At 50.4% G+C, this 15,194-nt stretch overlaps 1 protein-coding gene across 1 annotated transcript; it reads left to right on the forward strand.

The window, feature by feature from the left end:
• The first annotated feature begins 91 nt into the window (after positions 1–91).
• On the forward strand, positions 92–15,078 carry LOC311214508 (histidine--tRNA ligase, cytoplasmic). The gene is made up of 13 exons (XM_084295107.1): positions 92–196; positions 322–411; positions 2,070–2,189; positions 2,375–2,470; positions 3,007–3,132; positions 4,810–4,917; positions 6,819–6,917; positions 9,459–9,552; positions 9,748–9,875; positions 9,966–10,208; positions 13,230–13,346; positions 14,094–14,240; positions 14,570–15,078. Exons 1-13 carry the CDS (start codon positions 110–112, stop codon positions 14,627–14,629), a joined length of 1,515 nt encoding a protein of 504 aa, XP_084151233.1. The 5' UTR covers positions 92–109; the 3' UTR covers positions 14,630–15,078.
• Positions 15,079–15,194: the final 116 nt, after the last annotated feature.

Below are 15,194 nucleotides of genomic sequence, written 5' to 3' on the forward strand. Positions count from 1 at the left end.
ATTTTTTTTTATTATTAAAAAAATAAAATAAAACTCGGAGAAGCGCCGCCTCTTGGCCTCCTGAGCTCCGCCCGGTGAGGCGCGGCGGCGGCACTGCGCAGGCGCGGCCATGGCGGCTGAGGCGGCGGCGGCGGCGGTGCGGGAGCAGGCGGAGGCGGTGCGGAGGCTGAAGCAGGACGAGGCCGATCCCGAGCGGGTGCGGCGGGGACCGAGGAGGCTGAGGGGGGCCGGGGCCGTGTGTGTGGGGCGGGCGGGGGGGGAGGCGGTGTTAGAGGGACCAGTTTGCGGTAACGCCCGGCTCCCCTCTCCTTCCCTCCGCAGATCGCGAAGGAGGTGGCGAAGCTGCTGGAGATGAAGGCGCAGCTCGGGGGCGAGGAGGGGAAGCACAAGTTCGTGCTGAAGACCCCGAAGGTAACGGCCCGCAGCCCGCTCGCTTCGCCTCGCCCTGTGTGGGGCCGCCTCGTGTGTGTACAGCCCCCCCCCGGCCTCTGTGTGCTGAGCATGGGCGGGCAGCACCCACCGGGCCCGTGCTCTGCCCCTTTTTGCTTCCAGCAGTGAGGCGGTGGGAGAAGGGGAGTTAAAATAACCCCGGCAGCACCAAACCCCGTCACCCTGCTAACCAAAAGCTTTGCAGTGCTTCTCTGAGAAGCCAACCACCAGCTGGCAGGATCAGTTTTGGTCAGTCTTATTCATAGCTGCCCAGTATGAGGTCTCCTCTCCAACTGGGTTCTTCTCTTTGAAGGAAGGTTATGATTTGCGTTGCTCCAGTGCTTTTAGGATCAGAACTTCAAATTTATTGTAGCGCTGACCCCACTAGTGCCCACAGGGATCCTCAAGCTGCTCCTGTACCTGCTAACCTTGGCAGAGTGGGTCAGGCTGCTGCAGGCTGGGTGAGCGCGCAGTGCTGCGAAGTGCTCCAGGTGCCTGGAAGCATTGCCAGGAATGCTCAGAGAGCTCATGGCTTTTGGTTTTGCCTTAGTCTGTAAGAGTGGGGTCATCCTGCTTATGGAGCAGGTCTGGCCAGCTGCAGGCATCTCTCTGTCCTCTTCCAGCGTTCATAATGCAATTTATGCTGAAGTTCTTTTGTATCCTGGATGTTTCAACACTAGCAGCTGACCAGAGACCAGCTGTGCTTTCATGCTGTGGCACAGAGACAGTTACTAATATATGTTCGTGTCACTGATTTAAAGGAAGTGCCTCAACACAGTCGCGCTGTCCGTTTCCTTTATCACATCTTTTGGCAACTGTAACTGTGGTGTGAGACCTGGGAAGAAAGAATATCTCACTGTTAAAGATGCAGGGAGAGGATTTTGCAGCTCTGTGAGCATCAGGGGAAACAGCTTGGGTTTCCGGCCTCTCTCAGCTGTGTCAGTGCGCTGCTGAAAGCAACCCTTTGCTGTTCGACCTGCAGGCTCTCTCTGCTTCCTCCTGTCTAACCGTTGGGCCCTGGCAAAATGAAAGTGAGAGGTACAGTTAACTGACAGTTATGTGAGTTACTGAAAGCTTGGAGGCGGTCGCTGAAACAATTTGGTGACTATTAACAGTGATGAAGATTAAAAGGGAGCCCATCCCAGTGAACTTCATAGGTATCGTGCTTTGGAAATTTGGTTTCTCTGTGGGTGCTCTGGAAAGCATAAAGCTGTTCCTTATTCCAAAACTTCACAGTATTGCCTCTCCTCCTATTTCCACCTCTCTGGATGGCTTGTTGTGTAAGGCTCTGGCTAATGCTGCACATGAATCGGAGCTGTGGACACGTGCTAGCTGCGTTGTCATCCTTGAAGGTGCTGAACTGTCTGGGTGTTGGATCCGTGTTAGCTCCTCTGTTTCGTACATAGTGAAACTTCTGACATATTTCAGGTGCGCAGACTGTAGCAGATCTCATCTGAGTTGTGTCCTAATGTTTTCCAATGCTGCTTTTTAACCCCTGTACTAGTATCTGGTGAATTGATCCGATCTGTAGCTTGGTAAGCAGTATGACAGATTCTTCACGTCACCTCTCACATCTGTCTGCCACTGCATATCTGTAAGCCAATGTCTCATTTGCTTTCTTTTTCCTTTTCTTATCCCAGGGCACACGGGACTACAGCCCCAAACAAATGGCCATTCGTGAGAGAGTTTTCACTGCTATCATCAACTGCTTCAAGCGCCACGGAGCAGAAGTCATTGATACGCCAGTGTTTGAGCTGAAGGTGAGTTGAGCAAGAGTGCAGCAAGTTGGCTGAGCTGGTGGGGATCCTGCAGTTGAAAGCAGAGGGCTGAGTTTTTTCCATCTCCCAGATGTCCTTCCTTTCTGTCCTTGTTTTGTGTACTCTAGGACTCTTCCCCTGTTGCTGAAGACACTGTTTGTTCATGTGTCTTTTTTTTTTTTTTGTAGGAGACGTTAACAGGGAAATACGGAGAAGACTCAAAGCTCATCTATGATCTGAAAGATCAAGGAGGAGAGCTGCTGTCCCTGCGCTATGACCTGACTGTATCCTGCAACAGCCAGTGCTGGGGGGTTTTGTCATCTTTGCTGCCCTCTTTTTGGGACAGTGCTGCCCCAAGGGCAAGGGAGGAGGAGGGTTCTGACCCTATGCAGGCAGGGAAAGCATGAGCAGGTAGTGTGGCGTAGCGGGCACAGAACCATCGCTCAGTTATTTACTGCCCATTGTCTCTGTTAGGCAAAGTAACACTTTGTGTATGGAGGGAAGAGAAATTTGGGTGGGGTTTCTTCTACAGGAACCCAGACTAGGGAGTGAGATGTACCCCAAGGCAGTGCTGGGAGATGCCTGCAGGGGCACCTGTCCCTGTGCCAGTGGCAGAATGTGTGGGCTGTATCTTGGACAGCTGTGCAGATCCTGCAGCGCTGTGGCCAGGCATGCTGTCTGGTAGCTGTTGCTTTGCCCCAAGGATGTGTGCTAAACTGTGCTGGGCATTGGGAAGATAGCGAGGCTGCAGCGCTGCCTGTGACTGATAACTGGGTGGGGTGATCCCTCTCTATTCCCATCCTTAACTCTGTGGCCCCAGGTGCCCTTCGCTCGCTACTTGGCAATGAACAAGATCACCAACATCAAGCGCTACCACATCGCTAAGGTGTACAGGCGGGACAACCCGGCCATGACCAGGGGCCGCTACAGGGAGTTCTACCAGTGTGTGAGTTTGGCCAGCAGCAGGGCTGCTGCTCTGCGGGTCTCTAGGCTGGGCAGTGGTTGTAGGAGCAGGACCGAAGGCTGTGTTATCTTGCAGTCGCCTTCCCTGCGGTGGGAAACTCATCTTCTCATTCTTTTCCCTTTTTGGGGTTGAAAAGCAGCTTGAGAGTGGGAGAGGCTGATGGTCGTAACACGGGGCGCTGCCATATCAGGGAACTTTGCAATGTAACCCCCAGATGTTGGGCGTGCTTTGCACTGTGGAGGAGGGCAGCTCCTTACTCTATCCCACAGTGCTTGTCAGCCTGGTTGAGGGAACGAATTTCCTTCTGATCCCAAATGTGGCAGCAATTGAACTTTTGTGTGTGTGAGCAAGAATGCATGAGCCAGGTGAGTGACTCAGCCACAGCACCCATTGCTTCCATCCCATGCTTAGTCCAGCTTTATTTCAAAGGAAGGCAGAAACCCTGAGACCTAATTCCAGAACAAAGAATTCAATTTCCTCTGTGGCTTTCTCAGTGTGATAGCCCTGAGGAATGGATTTGTTCCACTGTACTATCACAGTCCCCAGGGCATCATATCGCAAGTAAATTCTTAATTGAGAATATTTCCATTTCTTCATACAATCCCTGTCTATACCTTCCAGCTTTGGACCTTGGTGAAGGCCCATTTTCACACAACTTGGAGTCTTTGCTTGCTGTCTCATTTGAAGGAGCCTTCTAGGATCATCTTAGGCTAGCTGCAAATAGGCTAAAACTTACTTGTGTCTGACAGCTTACTTTTCCTTGTGCCAGTGCAGGTTATTAAGTGGTAGCCGTTATCCCTTGACACTGATTCCTTTCCTTTCCCAAATGAACATTTTGGAAATGTTGAGAGCAACCTTCTCCTCCCTAGGCTGGTTAGATAAAGTTCTGTTGCTTTTCTCTCCTTGGAGATGCTTTACTTCGCTGCTCAGCCTCGTAGCTTTTTTTTCTGCACCTTTTAAATATAACTGACCAGCCCTCCACTGGGTTTTCCCAGTGAGATTTCACCTGTATGATGGTAGCAGCATTTTCCTGGCTGTACCAGACCTTGCCCAACTTCCTTGGGGATTGCATCAGCTTTCCTCACACTCAGCTGATTGGAGAATTGACAGATGCAATTTCATCTCTTTCTTCCTACATTGCCCCAATTTATTTTGGAAGCTTCTTGAAACCATGTTGAAATTTACTGAGTCGTGATTCATTCCTGTGTTCCTAATCATTCTTTTACTCAAGATGTGATTGAAAACTGTGTGTTTGGGGATTTGTAAATTGGGGTGGAAGAAGAGGTCTCTTTTTGCTTCTTTTGTTTTTCTTTTCTGAATGTTGATGACTTCTGTTGTATTATTCCCACTGTGTGCCTGGTCATTAACTTGATTTGCTTGTATATTAAAAAAAGAAAAAAACAAAACATCATGGGGATCAAGGAAAAACATTTGGCATTTAGGTCATACCAACTAACAAGTAGTTTTCTCCTCCCCTTCCTGGTTCCTTTGTTCTATTTATTTGCTATTGATGATCTGTGCTGTCTTCTTTTTTGTCGTTTTTCACAACATCTCTGTCGCTTTTTGTAAACAAACTGCTATTAACAGCAGAGTTGAGGCTGTGTGGCTGCAGTCCTCTCTGCTGTGCTGAAATGCTCTCTGTCTTCTCTTGTTCCTCAGGATTTTGACATCGCTGGCCAGTTTGACCCCATGATTCCAGATGCTGAGTGCCTGAAGATAGTGCACGAGATCCTGAGTGACCTGCAGCTTGGGGACTTCCTCATTAAGGTGAGGCTGGAGCTGGGTCCTCAGGCAGGTTCCTTTGTGCTGCAGTAGGAAGCAGTGGCTGCTGTTTGTGATTTTACACAACAGCACCTGTTCCTACTCTACTGCACACTGAGGTGTGTGGTTCAGATGCAGAAATCATCTTGCCTCTCTGCCTTCTCATGGTGTCTATACTAAAGGCTTGGACTTCATCTGAGGCTCCCCTTTACATGGGAATTCAAGTAGGTTTCCTGAGGCCATAGTTGGCAGAGTTCTTTCTCCTCAACCGTGGTCCCCTACAAAACGCCCAGCGCAAAGTAACAAGGTGACTGCCACGTTCACTGCCTGCAGTGAAATACAGGCTCTGGCCCAGGATCCCTGCGCTTGTCCCAGCTGTTACTGCCCCTTAGGACGAACATCTGTGTGTGTGCACTGTGTAGTTTGCAAACTGCTGCCTTCCCACCAACTTGGGGGAGTTGAGTGGTGTGGGCTGGGTGCTGCACTCCCAGCTGCCTGCCCCTGAACCAGATGAGCTGAAGCATTGTGCATAGGAGCTGCCTCTCTAGATCAAGTCCAGCTAGTTTGTGTTTGGCCAATGGTATGAGCAAATCTATTTGAGGATGAGCAGGCATCTCTGCAGAGGGGAACAGCAGAATAACCTGCCTGCAGTGGAGAGGGCTCCATGGCTTCTGTGAGGGACTCTTTTTGGTTGATATCAATGCTGGAGGGTTACAACCTCCTGAGCAGTCTTTGTTTCTGTCTAATTTAACTGTAGATGCTCTCCCTACCCATGGAATTTTGAATTCAGCTAAGCCTTTGGCCTCAATTACCTTCTCTTACAGAACATAATTAAACCATGGAATTGACTTCACTATCAAAAGAAGTAAAAGGAAAGAACATCTCCTAGTAAGGTTTTAACATAACCAGATGTCCCTTTTGTTCTTGTACTGAGGGTGCAGTGTAACATACTGCATTCATCTCCTCAGTCTGTGGTCTGTTCCTGAGCTGTTTTTACATATCCACCCATGAGGTGATTCATAGGCCCTTGTACTGGGTTCACGTGGCAAGATTTTGGTAGCGAGGGTGCTGCAGGAAGAGATCACAGGTGGATATGTGCTGAAGGAGGAAGCTGCAGCATGTGGAGAGGAGCCCACACCGCAGCAGGGTGTCTGGCAGGAACTGTGGCCCTGTGGGGGTCCGTGCTGCAGCAGTCCCTTCTGAAGAACTGTGGGAAGAGACAAAGTGTTATGGACTGACCACAACCCCTCATGGGGATGGTGGTGGGAGGTAGAAGAGTAAGGAGCGAAGCTGAGCCTGGGAAGGAGGAGGGGTGGAAGAAAGGTGGTTCTAGTGCTGTTTTTGTTTCCCTCTATCCTGTTCAATTTTTGAGATTAAGTTACATTCATCTTCCCCAAGAAGTGCCTGCTTTGCAGGAACGGGGAAGAGACAGAAATTACCCAGAAACAATGACGTGAGGGGGGGGGGGGAAAAAAAGGCAGCCTCCCTCTAGGCATGCTTATTTCAGGTAGACTGTAATATGGTTCTTCCACCATCCCTTGCTCCTCTTTGCTGTTCCATCTGAGTAGTCTGGCTTACCATGTTCTTGCCAAACTCATTTTCTCACCTTCCCTCTGTCAGTTCCTAATCTACAACAAAATTTTACCCCCTTCTGACTGTGGCTTCTTGAGTGTCTAGAGAGGCATGTTGGCAGAGGCTTTTGAAAATGCAGATAGCTGTATTTATTTTTTTCACCACAGATTTGCAACAGGAAATAACTTGCTCATCAGAACATCAGAGTGTCTGGGGCTCATGGGGTTAGGGTGCCTGCTACATTCTCTCTTTTGTGCTTAAAACTAGAGAGGAGAGAAACTCACCTGAAGCATCTGCTTGAGCTCATAGTAAATGACTTTTTCCTTGTCTCCCAGGTCAACGATCGGCGCATCCTCGATGGGATGTTTGCAGTTTGTGGTGTCCCAGACAGCAAGTTCCGAACAATCTGCTCCAGTGTTGACAAACTGGATAAGGTATGGACTGGAGCTCCGGGCTTCTGGAGTTCCTGTGAATCTGTCCAGGTCTGTGAGAGCTGTCCGGAAAATGCTGATAAACATCAAGCTGCCCATGTGAGCCCCTTCACCCTCTGCATTGAGAGGGAAGGGAGGCACACCAGGCAAGTCAGTCACATAGCAAAACTGGATTCTGCACTTCCTTCAGCATCCTTCCTAGCATCCCACAGCATCCTGAGAGATGGAAAAGAAGGGAGGGAAAATAGCTCTTCATATGGGAGGTTCAACATCCCAAATTTTAGCTTTCTTAAGCTGCTACTGCTTATGAATCTAGGTCATGGAAACCTGCCCCCAGACTAGTCCAGGGCATTTAAAAGATTTTTCAAATACAGCAGGTTCGGCTCTGGCAGTGTGAGGAGTCACAGTTGTATCCTGGAACCTTTGCTAAAATTTCACACCTCAGTAGCAAGGCAAAAAAAAAAAACTGACGTAAAGGGAAAATCTCTGCCCTTCTCAGGAGTAGAGAATTGCAATCATAAGAGGTGGATGTATAAGACACTGAGCTTACAGGTGACAATGCTGAGACAAATGGACATCCCCAGGTGGCAATGCTGCTGAAGTTGTTTTGTTATCCAGTTGTTTTGTTGTGCTGTCTGCAAGCTCATGCTGGTCTTGGTTGGTAATGTGATGTCTGCTGAGAGCACGGAGCCCGCATCACGTGCACATTGCTGGCCGTGCTGTGCATGAGCAGGGTGTCACTGCACAGCATGTGTCTCCAGCTGTTTTGAGGACCCTCAGGAGATAGTCCCATGCAGCTGCATCAGAGATGCAGCAAAGGGAAGTGAGGCGGACCTGTGTGGGTGAGGTTTCCATGTTCACCTGGAGGTAGAGATCTGAGGTAGAGGAAAGTGCTTGGAGTGAGAAAGAATAGGAAACTAGAAACAGAGCTATAAAATAACACCAGCAGCACTTTTCCTGCCTCCTGTGCAGGGGATGGGTGGTCAGTTTGGTACCGCTCTGTATTGTGTGTGTCCCCACAGCACGTCTTCACACTCATCTGTTGCTACCATCAGTGCAAGGATGTTATTGCTAGGAACAGGGCTCCAGGGCTGGCCTGGACCGCACAGCATCCCAGCAGGGTGCACACAGTCACAAGGAGGACATTGCTCAGTGCCATAATCTCTTCCCAGTGCTGTGAGACCGTAGTAGCCCATCCCATGTCTCCTGGTCGCTTCGTTCACACTTGTGCTGATTTGGACTTGTAGGACGGTTTTGGTTTTTATGAACGTGCTGTATGTGGACATCGCTGTCTTACTCTAGTTTGGTGTGATGCAGAACAGCCCTCTCTTTGTACAGCTGTTCCTGTAAGAGACGAGGCAGCAAGTTGGTACAACCTGTGGGTTTGTGATCACCACAGTGCCTCAAAAGCACTGACTGTAGTGTTGGACTCTTAAGGGATTCAGACCCTTAAGCGGACTTCTGGGAGGAGGGAAAGATGCCAGTGTAGGAAGAGCTCTTTATCTGCAGCCAATCATCTTTACTATAGGCCCTAGTCAGGTACAAGAATGCTGGACAGATCAGACTATAAATGTGTTTACAGTCCTCCACTGAAAGCTAAGGAAGAGGAACCTTAAAATGTAGTGCCACATATAGACTCAGTTTTCTTGGCTCGGGATCCAAATCAGGATTTCAAAGGGAATTTCAGTGTCATCAGACATTTGGGACACAGTTTGTGGGCTGATTGCTTAATGAGTGCTTATAGCCTTCCTGTTGGATCCTGTTAAACCAAGTGACCTGGTCTTGCTTTGATCAAGGCCTGATCAGGCCTTGTCTGATGATTGATTGAAGTCAGGCAGAGGAGGCCTTAGTCAAAGTGCTGTTAGCAGTGAGATGTATTGCAGAGGCATGACTTGTAGGTGTAGGTTTGGGGTCTGTGTATGCATGGAAGAACAGCAGGAAGGGAGGACTGGGCTTTTCTTGGATGGCGTAATTTCCTCGTTATTGTACTGAAAGGCTGTGTTTTAACTTAGTGCAGCCGGATGCTGTCATGGCTCTGCTTTCCACCTTGCTTGGTGGGAAAGCTGTTGCTTGTCCTGCTTACATTGGGCTTTTGTATCATCCAGCCATCTCCTCACAACTTTCCAGGTGGTGGGCATGGCCTGCAACGCTTCCTTACCTGGTGTATGTGACTGTACCTAACCATGGAAACCACAGCAGCGAGACATCTCTCAAACTCAGTACAAATGTCTAATTCTGGCCAGATCATAAACCAAAATGTTTGTCCTGGGGCTGTCAGGATTTCGGGCAGCTTTGGTGACTGCAGGGTTAGGATAGAAAAAGACTGTGCAGTGGTATGAGAAGTGTAGTTAGAACCATGCCCTGAGAGCATTTGACTTGCTGCTCTTCTCATGCACCTTTTAACCACCCTGAGGGAGTTGTGCAGTGTGAAGATGTGTGAAGGCGGATGTCTCTTCACTTCTGTGGAACGGTATTACCAGAGGCATTCCTCAGGAGAGGCTGTATCCCTGGGGCAGTGGCTCATGTTCTTCTCACCCCGCACAGGTGCCCTGGGAGGAAGTAAAGAATGAGATGGTCGGAGAGAAGGGGCTCTCCCCTGAGGCTGCGGATCGCATTGGGGAGTACGTCCAGCTTCACGGTGAGCACGGTGGGATGGAGCCCTTGTCCATCCCTCATGATCCTGACGAGTGCAGCTGCTCTCTGCCAGGCCAGGCAGGGGCTGGTGTGCCTGGGGCAGGGATGGAGGGAAGCGAAGCAGCACACACAGCTGGCTGGGCCCATCGTTGCAGATGCTGCTGTGCTGGCAGATGTGAGGCATGACTTGTTCCCGCAGGTGGCCTGGACCTGATCGAGCAGCTTCTCCAGGACCCGAAGCTGTCCCAGAACAAGCTGGCCAAGGAGGGTCTGGGGGACATGAAGCTGCTGTTTGAGTACCTGACCCTGTTTGGCATCACAGGGAAGGTGAGGAGGGGCGGAGGCAGGAGGGGTGCTGCCCGGGAGTCTGAGCAGCCCTGAGCATGGCGCTGAGGGAGCTTCCCTTGTGTCCCACAGATCTCATTTGACCTGAGCCTGGCACGAGGCCTGGACTACTACACGGGGGTGATCTATGAGGCTGTCCTGCTGCAGCAGCAGAACGACCACGTGGAGGACCCGGTCAGCGTTGGGAGCGTGGCTGGAGGCGGTCGTTACGATGGTCTGGTGGGGATGTTTGATCCCAAGGGACGGAAGGTGCCCTGTGTGGGGGTCAGCATAGGGATCGAGCGGATCTTCTCCATCCTAGAGCAGAGAGTGGAGGTAAGTGCCTTGATGCTCAACTAAGCACAGAGAAAGAGTAAGGATTTACATTCTCTGCGTGTAACTGTTGGAGAATTTTGCACAGCTTTAATGTAGCAGAAATTAAGGATTTGCAATATATCTTTATAGAAAATAAGGTTAGTTTATATGATTTTAACAGCACTTAATCAGTACATAAGCATCAGTCAATTAACACAGTGATCTAAAGGAATTTGCTACAATAGCAATAGAAACTTTGTTAAAGATTTATGAAAGGCAAGGTTCACACAAGGTTTAATGGAGGATTTAGGTTTCTAAAAGCAGTAGTGTGCTTCCAAAATACCCCTCTTAGAGTGAATTTCTCACCCTTATCCCTTGTCTACATTTGCCCACGGACGAGCTTGTTCCTCAAGGAGTCAGCCCTGGGATGCACATCACATCAGGGGTGCCCTGAGAGGTGGCTTTGGCTAAGGGGGTTTTGCGTTAAGGGTGTGTGGTATGTGAGTCACGAGGTTCAGAAAGGACCCCCTTGCTTTCTAAACTCCTTCTCAGAGAAGAGCCTAGGTGTGGCTGGATCCAGTCCTAGTCCCAGACTTGGTCAACGGTTTATGTCTGGAGGATTATGAGTATAGCCACTTCATAGTCAATGTTTGCCTGTTTCAGAGTGCTGCCAAGGACTTTCACTGTGACAGTTTTGCAAAGTTGAAAATATAGGTAATTTACTAAAGCATCAAATATCACAGGTTCAGGATTGCTGTTAATAAATTCACTTACTGCAATAATTGAGCTCAAGTTAACAGTTCAGTGCTTTAGTTATTAATATTTTCCCAAGTAGTATCCGACAGAGTCGAAGGCAAAGTCTTACCAAGAGGTGTCCCTGCTTGGGAAGGAGAGAGGTCCAGGCCTGTCAACCCATCTGATAATTGGAGTTCTCATCCTCTAGATCCTCAAAAAGAGGTTTCTGAATAGCAGATTTATACTTTTGGTGAGGTGGGACTGAGTCATTCACCATGTGATTGGCCCTCAGCAAGGCTTGTTGCATTGTTTGGTGGAGAGGAAAAGGGAGGTGAGACCAGCAGGACAGGTTGCTTTCCTGGCTTGACTTGAAACAAGATCGGGCTGTGAGGCTTCCCGCTTATTTGTTGCAGTTCCCAGGCCCATTGTTCAATTGCAGATCTCCAACGGTTCTGTACTTTTGCCAGATGAGCAAGACATACATGTTAATCAATCCACATTCCTGTGTGTTAATTAAATCACGTTTCTGCTCAAGCCCAGTCTCAGCAATCCTCTGCTGATTTACAGACACTCAGTATTTCAACACCACCAAGCCTGGCAGTATTCTACAGGGGGAGATCAAGGGTGCAGCCCACTGCTGTCCCTTGAGAGCTCAAAAGAATTCTTGCTTGGGATCAGTATTTATAGGATTGCAAAGCCATTGCCTTTTGATTAGTAATTTTCCAGGTTTTCAGGTCTTTTGTTTACAGTTCCTTTAGGAATCAGGTTGTACAACCTTCCTTCCCTTAGCCCTTAATCATGTCTTTGTCAATTAGCAACAGGGGTGTGAGGCAGCCCTCTGTAGATAACAAAGGAACGATGTCAGAAAAGAAAAGGTTTTCACTTTCCTATTTATTATGTGAAGTGCTTGACCCATAGGCAAGCTCAGTTTTCTTATCAGGCTGTTTCCTGGAATGAGCTCTCCTGGGTTTCCGTTGTTAATGAGCTGTCGATGAGGGTTCCAGGCGTGATCCCACTGAGGCCTGCTGTGGCTTACAAGCCTGAGCAAGACTTTTACTACTAAAAGTGCAGGAGCAGAGCGTACCCACCACAGTGACCCAGTCCAGCAAATGCTTAAGTGAGTCTTCTTTGCTGCTGTCTTTGTTGGAGAACTCAGAGAGGCCCCTGCTGAGCTCTACAGCAGGAGGCAGAACCAGGCCACGATCTCCTGTTTCCTCTGGCCTGGAGATGATCCCTCAGGGTCTCGCAGGGACACGACCTCTCTTCTGGCAGCCCCCGGTACAACTTGTTCAGCTGCAGCCTGACTCCTCGGTCCTGCCAGATGCCTTCATGTTCCCCACTGCATTAAGCATCCATGAGGCCACACCACCTTCATGGCAAGCCAGCACTGCTCTGCGTGGCTGGTTGGCAGACCACAGTCCTGCACGTGTGTCCTGTTGAAGGCACTGCAGAGACCAGATGGGTTGGATGTCCCAGGGTAGGGGGCGCAGCCCCTCTCGCAGGGTCTCAGGTACATTTTTCCTGTTCCTCTCTCCTCAGAGCTGCTCCACTAGTTTGTTCTTCTCAGTCCTTTCCAGTGGGTGTTAAATAGGTCTTATTTGGCTCTCAAAATATGGCCATGCGTTTCCCTCACCCAGAGCCCTGTCGTGGGGAGATCTCTCTTGGCAGACACAACTGGGATTTCTAAGAGGAAACTGAATTCTTCCCCCACAACCTCCGGTCCTTGCCAGGTTTGGTCCTCTGCAGCTGACCTTTTAAAGACTTATCCCTTCAGAGAGAGCAGAGGCAGGAAGGTGCTGCTTTGAGTACCCAGCATCTGCCATGGGAGCAGGTGGCTCCTGACAGTCCGGGAGCACCTCAGCTCGCTGCTGTTAACCTCACCTGTAGTTGCCAACCGAGCTGTAGAGTGGCTCTGTGCAGCTTCCACAGGGCTTGCTGCTCCTTAGCCACTCAGAGCAGATCTCCAAGAGGCCACAGGCCTTTGGGTGTGGAGGAACAACCTCTAGGCAGAAGTTGACAGGGAAATTCCTCATTCTCAGCATGTTCTCCAGCCTGTGCAAACCCACATCACAGGAGGGAGACTGGGTTAAGCCCCCAACATGGAACAAGCACAGAGAGTGAGATTCTGGTCTAGGATGGGGTCTGTGGGGCCTTGCCTGACTCTCCAGAGTTTATGCTGTTCATCCCACTGATCCTGAGCCTCTTCACTACTAAACTGATGGGTTTGAGGTGGGGACCCTTCTTGCTCATAGGGTCTCGGGTATGTCTGTGTATGTCTGTGTCATCTGAGTCTTGTCCCCTCTCTAGGCCTCTGAGGAGAAGATCAGGACAACAGAAACACAGGTGCTGGTGGCCTCTGCCCAAAAGAAGCTCCTTGAAGAGCGGCTGAAGCTCATCTCTGAGCTATGGGATGCTGGAATCAAGGTATGACCAGGCAATGGCCAAGTCAGGAGCTGCCTGATCCACTCTCTTATGCCAGGAATGGACCAGACCTGGGTTTTCTGTGGGAGGAAGGGGTCACAGGGAGATCATGGGCAGCAGATTGCCTTCCTGGATTGAGCCTGCTTCTTCTCAGTGTCCCAGATGAGATGTTCTCCAGTGGGGGCTGGGTGGTACGACTTGGTTAGCCCTGTAATACTGTAGGGGATGCTCTGACTTTGTCTGCTCAGGACAGATTCTCAAAGCAGGCAGCGCTTCAGCCTCTGCTGCATGGCAGCTGTGATGCCACTTCGAACAGAAAACAAAAAGTGCAGAGCCTTGCAAGGAGGAGAAAAGTCTGGGTGGAAACATCCCAGAGGCTGAAGACAACATGCATCAGGGCCCTGCTCCTGCTGCAGGCGGTCTCCCTTGGCTGGACAGAGGAGAATGGGTGCTCCACAGGGCTTCTGAGCTGCTAGGGACACCAGAGGTGTCAGCCCTGGTCAGTTGTAGACTGGAGCTGATGGCTTTGTGTTTTCCCAGGAGCAGCACAGTCTTCTGAGTACCTTGGAGCTGTGTTGTGTTACTCATTAGCTGCAGTGCCCTGCCTTGTCTGTTAGCCAGTCTGTGCGTACATCCACAGCCACCAAATGGCAATGATGAGACTGGCCCAGAATGCCAGGGGCTGTGATGATGGGGTGCAGAGAAACAGGCCCGTGCTGAGTACAGCACTGTGCTCTGGTTCCATTCCAGGCGGAAATACTGTACAAGAAGAACCCCAAGCTCCTGAATCAGCTGCAGTACTGCGAGGAAACGGGCATCCCCCTTGTCGCCATTGTGGGAGAGCAGGAGCTCAAGGATGGAGTTGTTAAGCTGCGGGACGTGGCAACCCGTGAGGAGGTGAGTGAGGCTTGTGGTGGCTTGGAAGGGGAGTGATGGCTGCTCACCTTCCCTCCCAGCTCAGGCAAACCCTCCAAACCTGGCCGTACCCTGTCCAGTTGCAGTGCAGAGGGTGCTTGGCGAGGTGGATGGGCAGTGCTTGCTCTCACAGGGCTGCATTCAGCTCTGTGTAGGGTGCTGCTGCCTCCTCGCCCCATAAAGGGACTGGTGACATGATGGTGGGATCTCATGAGACAAGAGGGCCACAAATGGGGCGTGGGACCAGAGAAAGTCACCCAGTGACAAGCTGCTTGTGTTGTATTTATGGACCTTTATGCTTTCCCGTGTAGGTCAATATTCGCAGGGAGAACCTCATTGAGGAGATCAGGATGCGAACAAGTCAGCTTTAAAGCCTGTGTGGACCTGTCTACTTGTTCATTGGACTCTGGCGGACAGATTTCCTCCTCTAAATATCAAGTTGGTCGTCTCCTTCACCAGGCCAGGTGGCAGCACATGCAGGGTCAGGGGGAGCCTTTGAAAGCTGTATTTATTCTCGTTTTGTGTGCTCCCTTTCCCAGCGGGAGGAGAGAGGCTACACTGACTCCTACAAAATGCCCTGGCTCTTCAGTGTGTTGCTGGAAAAATGTTTTGCAAGCGGCTCTGGCACACCGTGGCCTCCCGTCTGCAGTTGTTACCATGACATGTGGAGCCCCGCGCTGTCAGCAGACCCCAGGCTCTTGGCTGCAGCTTCTTGTGCCCTTCATGTCGAATAAACGTTCAGCCCAGCGCGTGGCTGCAGGGAGCTGACCTTATCCCAAGCCAGCGGTTCCAAGAAACAATAAATACTCTGCCAACCCCCTCCCTTGCCTTCTGTCCCTACTTTCTGCCTCGGGCGGGGATTTGCTCACCTCTGGGTGAGAGCTGACTTTCAAAGGCCAGGGTGGCAGCTCCTTGAGCTGTGCTGGCCCCAGCGCC

The sequence above is a fragment of the Netta rufina genome (genome assembly GCF_964035555.1).
Source record: "Netta rufina genome assembly, chromosome: 14".
Classification (NCBI taxonomy): domain Eukaryota; kingdom Metazoa; phylum Chordata; class Aves; order Anseriformes; family Anatidae; genus Netta; species Netta rufina.